Source organism: Monopterus albus, unplaced genomic scaffold, assembly GCF_001952655.1.
Source record: "Monopterus albus unplaced genomic scaffold, M_albus_1.0 scaffold148.1, whole genome shotgun sequence".
Classification (NCBI taxonomy): domain Eukaryota; kingdom Metazoa; phylum Chordata; class Actinopteri; order Synbranchiformes; family Synbranchidae; genus Monopterus; species Monopterus albus.
Window position 1 is genome coordinate 603,771 of NW_018128028.1, and position 10,731 is coordinate 614,501.

The following is a 10,731-nucleotide window of genomic DNA, read 5'->3' on the forward strand; positions in this document are numbered from 1 at the left end:
ACAACACATGGGAGCAGAAAAATACACTTTGTTCTGTTATCTCATCAGCCAAAAGAAATAAAATAAGGAAAACAGGTGATTACAAAAGATGGGTTATCCATAAATGCAGTTCATTCCAGAGCACAACTATTGTCTTGTGCAACCCAGCCACTTTAATAGACGTGTACAGGGATTTGTGCTCTTGTACCACTAATTTCATGCAAATTGAAAGTGTCACACTGCAGTTGTTTGGCCTGATAAAGGGGCTCAACTAGCACCCATGGGGCCTCCTTACAGCCTTACCCACCAGCAGACGATGCACTAAATAAAGCCCCCTTCCCCGCAGTCTACACATTAAGCAAGCATTATCTTAATAACAGCAACACTGCTCTGGGGTGAAGGTTCCGTTACTCACTGTAATCTGAGTCCTCGACTCCGCTGTCATCGCCCAGCCCTGTGCGACTTTTGGCTTCCTGCAGTACGTGCTGGTACGCGTGAGGTTTGCTGTTCGGGGGGGCCTTAAGCTCCTCCATCACATCCTGGAACTCCTGCAGCAGCTCGCCCAGCTCGAGCTCCACGTCTGTGGAAAATGTGACAGTAGTTGGAAAGAAATCACATTACTCCACTGAAAGAAAATGTTAAGAAAATTTTTATGTTATTCCAGAAAGCACATTGTCAGGTTGTCAAATACTCTGTGATATGGCTTCAAATTCTATATCAAGGTCATATTTTAAAAGCCTGATTAAATTTTGAATATTTCAGTCTCATATCTTAATGATCTAGGACATTTTTTGTTATAAAAATAACTTATTACAATTATATTGAGGGTGAGAATGAAATTAAATAGAAGATAAAAGCCAAAAGCTGCAGTTGAAGTTTATGTCAGAGGGCTGTGTCAAGTAACTGGATGTGTGAAAATAAACCTAACAGCCCATAAGGCATATAAAACACCAAATAGCCTGTAAAATACCTGGTCTGCAAACTTTGATAGAAAAATGTTACATTTTAAATCTAATTTCTTTGCTTCAGGCTGCTATAAAGCAACACTTAGGGCTATTTCTTGAATAAACACACAGTCATAAAATAATAAATGCAGTATAGGATCAACACACCCTGAGTTTGCCCTAACATTTTATCACAAAGTCGTTTTATTAGGTTAACAGGAACATGGCACAGCTTTAACAGCGCCCATGAGAAATAGGAGGTCATAAGAGTATTAAAGCAAAGTATACATATTAATAAACATCAGTGTTTGGCAAGCTATGAAAGAATACAGCCTTAAAGAAACAATCATAGGTTTTTAAAAGGGAGTAATTTGAATGAGTATAGATACCTGCCATCTAGCCAGTGTAAAGTATAGGCCTACCAACTAACAGGAAAGCATAAGGTTAAAAACTTAAAGCACAGCAGGCTACATGATCCGCAAAAGTTCTCACTCTCTCTGGAGCTTTACTGCAACAACATAATATCATATATAGAAAAGATCTGGCAAGTCTGGGGTTTTTTAAAGGGTAAAATACGTTATATATGTAGGTTACAGCCCCGCTGCATCATCATTTAAAACTAATGGCTCAAGTAGCCTAGTCGTTGGACTCACCTGTGGAAATGTCTGAGGACATGCCTGAGCAGTAGAAAAGAAAACACCAAGTTGCTGTGCGTCTGGGCTCAGAGCGCATTAACGCTTACAAACAGGACGATGGTTTCATGATAAGACGCTCCACAGCCGCTCAGCTAACGGATCGGAGCAGCCAATCAGCTCGCAAAAAACCCTCAGAGCTCTACTGTAAGTGCAAAAAGTGGGCGGAAAGCGGAAAGGAACACAACACGCAAGGCAGAAAAATCCGTTATGCAACTCTGACTGAGGCTGACAATTCTTTCCACGCTTTCAAATTAAAAAGAGAAACTTTGTGTGGCCTTTAAAAGTCCATTTCCCGTTAGTATTCATGAGAGGCTTATCGTGATTTTTGGCACAAGCAGCTGGCTTCCATATAATTTTAAAGAGGACCTTGAAGAGTTGTTCTGAATTTGACTGAAGCTTTAAATTGGAGGGTAAAAACTGCGACGATGATTAGTGTGTGTACGAATTTCTGAGAGCGATGCCACACTGTGCAAACAGGTCGTTATTATTATTATTATTATTATTATTAAATCCAGATATTTTATTATCTATTTTAGTTGGTTCATTTTATATCTAGGTTAATCAAGTATGTGAAGCATCCTTTGTCTTTCTTTCCATATTTGAAATATTATAATTCTGCTAGTAGCACTCCTCTGTCAATAGAGGCCCTTAAAGAGTAATGTACTTCTCCAGGGCACCTGTGCAAGTCTAGGGGACATCTTATGCAATTTGATACGATGCATGTGATGGAAATATAAGTTCTACAGCTGTAAAATATTCCATTTGAATTTAAGGTAGTTGGTTCAAAAATGTACTTGAACAAAGGTACAGGAGTATAATCATCCAAATGTACTTAAAGTATCAATTGGATATGCCAGAGTGTTACATTATTGCATATATCATAGCTTATAGCACATTTAATTTCAAGGAAGAATAAATGTGTTTACATTAAAATTTGAACAAAACAAAAACATGTATACACAGCATGCAAATATACAGTTAATTACAAAACCTGAACCAGAAAATGAAAGAATTAGGTTCATACTGTATATTAAGTGAGTAGGTCAGAGATACTGTGGAGCAGGGTCATTTAGAGATTTATAGATGAGGAATGAAATGTTGTAGTCAGCCCTAAAGCTAACTGGCAGCAGCATTTTAAATTAGCTGTAGTCTGCCCACAGTGCCCTCCAGTAAGGAGGGCATTGCAAAAGTTCAAATGAAAAGAAATGAATCCATGTATGTTTTAATTGTGTAAGAAATATTTTAATGTTGTAGCTGTTTGGGGCGGGGGAATTATGCAGAATACAGTGTTTGATTTGAGCATGTTTTGTATCTAGAACCTGAAACTGCAAACTATCTGTCAGATAAATGAAGTTCACACAAAAAAATAATATTTTCTTCTGAAATGTACCTCAAATTGATACCAGTATCATAAGTGCCAGAAGACAATGGTGAGAGAAAAAAATGATTCAGAGACTGTTAAAACATTATAAAAACAGATGGCAGATGTACCAATAAAAACAGATAAGCACATTGGTGTTGCACATTTAGAAGCAAGATGTGTACATAACATAAGCCTCGGCTTAACTGCTGTTTGATTCTTTAGTAACTTGCAGGTACACCTCCTGAGACCTTTCCTGTGTCAGTCTGACACGCTAGGTAAGTGCGGTGGGAGGGGCATGTAATGAATTATGCCTTCAGCAGTGTACATTTAGGTTGCTGCCTCTGCCCTCAGTGTTCACTTGCTGCCGGGGAACTTGGGTAACGTGTGTGGACGATGGGCCATGGGACTTCTTATAGTATGAACTGGGCTGGACTACTGCAGGTCAGTGAGCTGAAAGCAACTCAAGGATGTTATCTATTGTGGTGCTATCTAATTACTGTTAGTGTATACCCTGAACTGATTTTGTTTAGTGTGATATTTAGAAAAATATACATATACTGAATAGAAAGTAGAGCATCTGAACAGGCTCTGAAGTGTTGCTACAGCAGGTTATATGGAATACTGTGCCCATTCAGAACCTCTTAAAAGAGGAAATGGACTAAAATGTTTGTGATAAATGCAGAAATATTTCCAGATATTTATTTATGTATTCATTTATTTATATATTTATTTTTTGTAACACCAAAGGTGTGTCTTATTGTTGCCTTTGTTTGTATGTTATTGTAATTGGTTGGAGATAATAGAGAGGCATCGTGTTACCTTCACTGTACAGTTGGCTGCTTTTAAACCAGCTCACTGAGGCATTAAGTTTAAACCTGATAACTACCTGGGAAAGCGTCCATACTCCACCAGGGTTCAAGTGCAACAATAAGGCTGTCTAATCATAAGCAACATTTAAGAGGGAGAGAGAAAGCTGGAGTGTTTTTTAAACAAACTACTGCTCACAGCTTGTTTCTTTTCTCATCAGACTGCACTGCTCGTGGTCCATCTCATGCAGATCACATGCGGCAATGTCCGTTTTTTTGTCCCAGAGGAACGGGGGCCTGGCATTCTGGCTGGGTCACTTAGTAAACACTTTCCATCTCCGTACCAGCTCCTGACTCAGAAGTATCTATGGATGGACAAAAACACAGGAAATTTATACACCACTGAGCAAAAGATGGATCGCGAGGCCCTTTGCCCAGAGGAAACAAAAGCAAATCAATGCATTATTCTACACAATGCTGTCACAGGGCCCTCAGGAGACCTTATTCAGTTTCCCGTGATCATAGAAGACATCAATGACAATGCACCTCATTTTGAAAACAGTGAAATACACCTGAGGGTATCTGAGGATGTGAGTGTGGGCACTAGTTTCTTACTGGATGATCAGGCTCAGGACAGGGATGTTGGTCCTAACGGAGAGCTGCAATACCACTTAGAAGATTCTGATGGAGTTTTCAGTTTAAAAGAAGATGGGCCTTTCATCATGCTGGTTGTGCAGACAGCTCTGGATAGGGAAGATCAGGACCAGTATCAAATGGCACTGGTGGCCACCGACTGTGGTGCAGACCCTTTAAGTGCCACAGCAACTTTAATAGTCAGTGTGACAGATGTTAATGACAACTGTCCAAGCTTTAGCTCTGACAGCCCCCGTCGTGTCGCCATCCCAGGAGACTCCCTGAGGAACATGCTGGTTGCTCAGGTCAGAGCCACAGACCCAGATTCAGACCTGAATGCTGCCATCATTTACTCCCTTAGTCCCAAAGTCTCTGAGCGGGCCAAGAGGCTCTTTAGCCTTGACAGCCTCACTGGGTACATCAGACTAACACAGGACCTCCAGACTGACAAACCTGAGGAGCTGGAGTTGAAAGTGTTAGCTAGTGGCCATCACTGCCCCCCAATAGACACTCGGGTAACAATTTCTGTGCTCCCCAAGGCAAACCAAGAGCTGGCAATCAAGATCAGGTTCATAGCTGAACATCAAAACCACACTATGGTGTTACTGGAGAATCAGACCCCCACCGCCTTAGCTGTTTTAGAGCTTGAAGGTGACAGCAGCTTTAAAGGTTCGTCTCTTGCCATTGAGGGTGAAGTGCCTTTCACTTTGAGCCCACAGAATGGCAAATATCTGCTTTCCACATCTAAGCCACTAGACTATGAGATGAAAAGAGAACATCATATATCTGTGGTAGTGCAGGAGAGATCAGCTGAAGGGTCTTTGATAATTCCTTCTAGGAGTGTGATCAGAGTGTTGGTGGCAGATGTCAACGATAATGCCCCACATTTCCTCAAGTCTCACTACCAGCTGGAGGTGAAGGAAAACAACCAGCCTGGAATTGCACTGCTGCAGGTCTCAGCTTCAGATGCAGACAGTGGACACAATGGCAGGGTGACCTACAGGCTGGACAAACACATATCTAACATCTTTAATATTGACCCAGTGACAGGTCAACTGTCTGTGTCTGCCTGTCTGGATAGGGAACAGCAGGGTGAACACAAACTGACTGTGTTTGCACAAGATAGGGGCTCTCCTCCTTTGGAGTCTGTGGCCACAGTATCCATTCATGTTCTGGACCAGAATGACAATGCACCTGTTTTTCTAAGACCTCACTTCATCTTTTTCATCCCTGAGAATGTACCACCATTCACCCAGGTGGGGAGAGTAGGGGTGACAGACCCAGACGAAGGGGAGAATGGGAACATAGAGATTAATGTTGCAAGCAGCAGTGGATTTTTTGTTGCAGATAGCATCCAGGGGACACTTTGCACCACCACCCACTTGGACCGTGAGACAGAGGGCCGCTATGAGCTCTACCTGCTGGCCAGTGATCACGGGCACCCAGTCGCTTTGACTTCCACTGCTAGAGTAACTATCTTTGTGGAGGACATCAATGACAACCAGCCAAAAGTGATTCTTCCCAGCAGCAATTTCACATGTGTGACTGTCTCTCCAGCAACAGTGGCAGGCACCATGGTAGCAAAAATATACGCCATCGACAAGGACTCAGGCACAAATTCTGAAATTACATACAGTATTGTGGCATCAGAGCCAGTGCAAAATAGCAGCCCCTTTCAGGTGGATTCAAGGTCGGGTGACATCACCTTAGGTCAGCATCTTCTACAGACGGACCTGGGCATGCATCACCTGTTCATTATGGTCAGAGATGAGGGAAAACCAACTCCACTTTATAGCACTGTCTGGGTTAATCTGTTGGTTACCGAGAGCATGGAGCCCTGCCACTTAGACAGGGCACCCAAATGGGCAGGGGCATCTGATTTGGTTCAAACTCCCTCAAAGGCTCCCATCTGTGAGATAGAAAACCCCAGATCTGCTCAACTGACACTGTTGGTAGGCCTAGCTATGATAATAGCATCCACATTTTTGTTTGTAGTGACAGTTGTTTTGTACCTGAAACAGAGAAGAAGAAGCATCCAGCACAACAAGAGGGGATATATTGAGGAGAATGAGGTTCCACTCCAGCTCAAAAGCAAATATTACTCTGATAACTAAGAGAGTAAAGCAAATAATGTGTGTAATCTTCACTCACGTAGTGTCAAGGATGAAATCATCCTGTGAATTAAATGTATTCTGAACATTTGTCAGAGACTTCTTGCATTTTAATGATCAAATCCCTTGGTTTATTCTGATACACAGTGTATTCAAACATTATCAAGAGAAAAACTCTTAAATTCTGTGGAAATAAAGTTGATCCATTTTCTGATAAAGACTCTCGTAAGATACCAGGAAAGCATATAAAAGGTGATCTGAGAAGTCAAGTATTTCAGGTTACCAGGAGAGACTTGTTCCCTGTGCTCTCTGTAGAAATTTGATGCAGGTGATGTATACAGTACAGTATTAGCTGCCATAAGATAGAGCCTATCACAGCAAGGCATTGCTAAAATACATCCATTATATGTGGGGATTATTCTCCATGATCCCTGCAGCCAGAAGACTAAGGTAATTGTCTGCAAAGTTGATTTAGCCTTTCTCAGATTTCCAACTTTGAGTGAAGTGGAGTCTAAAGTGTTTAGATGCACAAAAGGCTTTAATGTTGGGGGTGGGGGGTGGGGGGTTAATGAAAGTCTCTCAAGAGGCAGCTCTGAGACAACCACAAGAGACAGGGAGCAGCTGTGGGCAAGTGAGAAGCAGCAGACAGAAGCTGTACCGGCACCATTTCAAGTCACTGCCTCTCACCTGTTACCTGATAGCGCTGCTTCTCACCGCTGGATTGCATCCAAAAGAACAGAAAACCTAGTGTAGTGCAACCAGTAAGCCAACAGGCTTGTTGTTTTGATGACAGATGTTTGGAGTGAAATCACACTGTGTTGAAAGAAATCTTTACAAAAGGCAGTTTTTCCCATGCATTACTGATGCATTTGTACACCGGGGAACAATCGAGATATCAAACCAGGTTAAGTGATGTATAAAGTAGGGATGAGTCAGAGTGAAATGTGTTTACAAATCTGTGAGCAGGCAATGACACAAAGAGGGTGGGCTAATTGTTTTAGCTTTTATAAAATGAAAACTTTTTTCATCTTTACAGTATCATATACTATTGAGCTAATCTTTTGAGATACACCTGTGTTAGAGGAAAGAAGGAAAGTCAAGAGTCAGAGCCTGTAAAACACAATGTACCACAATGTGGTCGGTGAAGAACAAGTCTTGTATAACATAAGTGGTGCGTCTCTGAGGATTTCTCAGCTAGCAGCTCACAAATAAATTATCTAATAGGGTCGTACTGAACTACAGGAACTAAAAAGAGAATGCACATACAGCTGCATAATAAAAGTACAAATTAAAGTAGCATCTTTGTAGAGGAAATTACAGACTCTGATATATTAAAACATGCATATTAACATTAATATTAAAGAGACTTGGTGGACAAAAAACCTAACAATTTTGCAAAGTGGCATTTACAGCCTAATGCTTAGAGATGCCTCATGGCAAAACCGACTTTTCTCAATAGATAGATTGATAGATATATAGACAGATATATAGATGGATAGATGGATGGATGGATTGAAGGATTGATTGATTCTGTTAAGAGATAAAACTGTCCGAGCGCCTTCTGCTGTGCACATGCGGTGGCGGGAGAAAGCCTGCCATCTACTGGATGCAGATGAAGCCAAATCTGGCTCTTTATTTGGTATTTGGCCAGAGGGTGGAGATGAATCAGACAGTCAGGTCGCCCGAGATCAGTGATGCCTCCCTGCTGCATGCTGCTCTGCTCCACTCACAGCTCATTTCATTTTAATCAAATTCATTTTACTCGAGTTCAGCATTTGATAGTGGGTTATGAGGTTGCACCAGCTGATATGGACAAAGCAACCAGCTGGCACTGACCCAGATACTCGGATCATCTCTGGGATACACATCAGGAGTTTTACAAACACATGACATAACAATCAAGTACAATTAGAATACTGGCAATGTTATTCATATGGCGTATGAATTCCACTTTAAGGTTGATTTTAAAGGAACGTTGCAGAACTAAATGAAATAATTTGAGATAAATGATAAGGCACACATCAGTTCTGCTAGGAGACGTCCGATCTTTCATGTTCACTACCGTCTCTCAAACACTGCAGTCAGACAGATAGTATCTGTATCTGACAATTTCCTAAGTCTGGAGAGTAAAGGCTATAACCTGAGTGCCCCCGGGATCGTGCGTTTTAATGTCAGGCAAGACACATTCACTGTTCACAGATCAGTCCCATTAGGCTTGATTCATGGGCCGTTCCTCATCCTTCATCAGGCCTTAAATATTACCACTTGGGCTTTTTAAACAAAGGCCCTGACAAACCAGGGGTTAAGCCTATGATTGGGATGGTCAACTCAAAAGTGGTGTTTTCCATGGGAAAAAAAACCTTCCCTTTTCTGCATTTGCATAAGAAGTTGCGAGTTTCTCTCTATATGCAAATGCACGTCAACAATGAGCTAAGTAAATTTCTACAAGCGTAAAGACCTTGACCTCCTCCTTCTTATTCTCCGCCTTGAAGTTCATTGAAAAGCGACATTGTTTCTTTAGGATTGCACATGCAGTCAACAGCGAGTCTGTCCATTGTTGGGGAACAGAAAGCGAGTTGAGATTGATATACGGGGGCTGAATCCAAGCTGCACATATCATCAGCGGACCAGCTGCAGGAGCCATCTAGTCCTGAGCGCAGCCTTCCAGACATGGGTAAGGAGCTCCCACCACTCGAATCTACCTTTATTAGCATTTAAAAGATAGCATCAAATCTGCCTTTTATTTTTGTGTGATATCAACTGGTCTGTGCGAGGACATCAGAGGTTATTAAGTGTTTTTGTCAGTTTAGAATCACCGGATATTATGAGGTTTATTTCATGCTTGAGATGGCAGGGCTACTTTCAGAAGAAGCTTGTCGCATTTGCTTTCGGTCGCAATCTTTCTCAATTTTTTTTTAAAGAAGCGGACTTGGCCTGGGCTTTGCATTTTCTACCAGAGAGGCCTGTATTTTCACCGGAGTCACATCCACAGACCAGGCTTCCTGCTCGCAGGGCTCTCCAGCTTGAGTAAACAGCTGAGGGCATGCATTAGTTAATAGGTGGTGTGTCCAGTTCAGATTAATATTTGTTAGGCACTATTTACCGTTCTGGGCTATATAGTCACGCTCATAGCTTGCATTATACTTATTATGATTGTGGTTACTTCCTTCATGATGTAAGAACCTACTGAAAATCTTAAGCTTTTATTTGCTAGTTCGCCTCAAAGCGGATCTTTCTAAACTCCATAGTGAACGACAGTGACCTCAGTTCACCTCTCTCCCTCCCTGCGCCACAGGCAGCCAGCATAGCTGCAGATGTATTCAATTTAAGAGCTATCTAACTGCCCCTGCTGCCATCTGTGTTTACGGTAATGGCACTAACAACAGTCTGTCCTTCCAATGTGCTGTTCAGTGTGGATGCACGCATGCAAGCATGTAGTGGCACTCATGCACACAGTTGTGTTGATTGTTTATGGATTTGCTTTTCCACCCTCTTCCAGCACAGGCAGTCCCCACTATTACTTTGCTGTTCCTGTCTCTCCCCAGAAGGAAGCCTGAGTATGTTTATATGTGAGTCAGGCATAGAGGTGCCTCTGGACCTTTGTTTGCTTGACATTGGTGGCCCTTGTACCCCCATGATGCTGTAGGACAAAGACTGTTGTCTGTGCAGTCACAAAAGCAGCCTCTCTCTCTTTTTCGCTTTGTCTCTCCTCTTCATCCCCCCCTTTTCTCACACACTCTCTGCTGGGCTGTGAATGGAGTCAGGGTGTGAGCTGTGGCCGGAGCAGGCACATATCCATGCCCTTGGCCCTTGGCATTCATACAAAAAGCACATGACAATTAGTAAGGATGCACTGCTTTACTAAGTGAACTGTTTACAGCTGCAGCGCTATCCATAGCGCATAAGCCAGTTTTCTTCAAAAGGTTGGTTCAATGTATATATTTATTTTTAATCTTAGCTCTAGGTAAACTGATAGCATCTGTGTTATATGCTTAGGCTTTGAGATATCCATCTGTGGAGATTTCTGCCTCCTCCGCACTTCTATGGTGTTTCATGTGTGTTCACATTATTTTAAATAATGAGTTTCTGTTACTCTGGATAATCCACTGATCTTTCTGTACACTGTTTTCAGGGGAACTGCTTTCTATCTGAGAGAGTCACAATGAAAACTATTGACAGCATCATCTGTTTAGTGCTAAA

At 42.0% G+C, this 10,731-nt stretch overlaps 3 protein-coding genes across 4 annotated transcripts in view; 2 read left to right on the forward strand and 1 right to left on the reverse strand.

Moving 5' to 3' along the window:
• Window positions 1-1,729, reverse strand: part of LOC109968376 (regulator of cell cycle RGCC) — a 4,470-nt gene extending 2,741 nt beyond the window's left edge. Inside the window, exons 1-2 of the mRNA XM_020614600.1 lie at window positions 1,577-1,729; window positions 395-559 (exon numbers count right to left, since the gene is read on the reverse strand). Of these exons, the coding sequence (XP_020470256.1) occupies window positions 395-559; window positions 1,577-1,655 (244 nt within the window). The 5' untranslated portion in view covers window positions 1,656-1,729. The remainder of the gene's footprint in view (window positions 1-394; window positions 560-1,576) is intronic.
• Window positions 1,730-4,200: 2,471 nt separating this feature from the next.
• pcdh20l (protocadherin 20-like) lies at window positions 4,201-6,534 on the forward strand. The gene has a single exon (XM_020614634.1). It carries the CDS (start codon window positions 4,201-4,203, stop codon window positions 6,532-6,534), a length of 2,334 nt encoding a protein of 777 aa, XP_020470290.1.
• Window positions 6,535-8,796: 2,262 nt separating this feature from the next.
• Window positions 8,797-10,731, forward strand: part of plp1a (proteolipid protein 1a) — an 8,461-nt gene continuing 6,526 nt past the window's right edge. The window contains exon 1 of one of the 2 annotated variants that reach the window (XM_020614615.1): window positions 8,797-9,205. In XM_020614615.1, coding sequence (XP_020470271.1) covers window positions 9,202-9,205 — 4 coding nt within the window. In that variant the 5' untranslated portion in view covers window positions 8,797-9,201. The remainder of the gene's footprint in view (window positions 9,206-10,731) is intronic. The other variant, XM_020614616.1, reaches the window with a different exon arrangement.

Coding starts and splice junctions, on each gene's coding strand:
- pcdh20l (XM_020614634.1), top strand. CDS start 4,201: ATGGATCGCGAGGCCCTTTGCCCAGAGGAAACAAAAGCAAATCAATGC.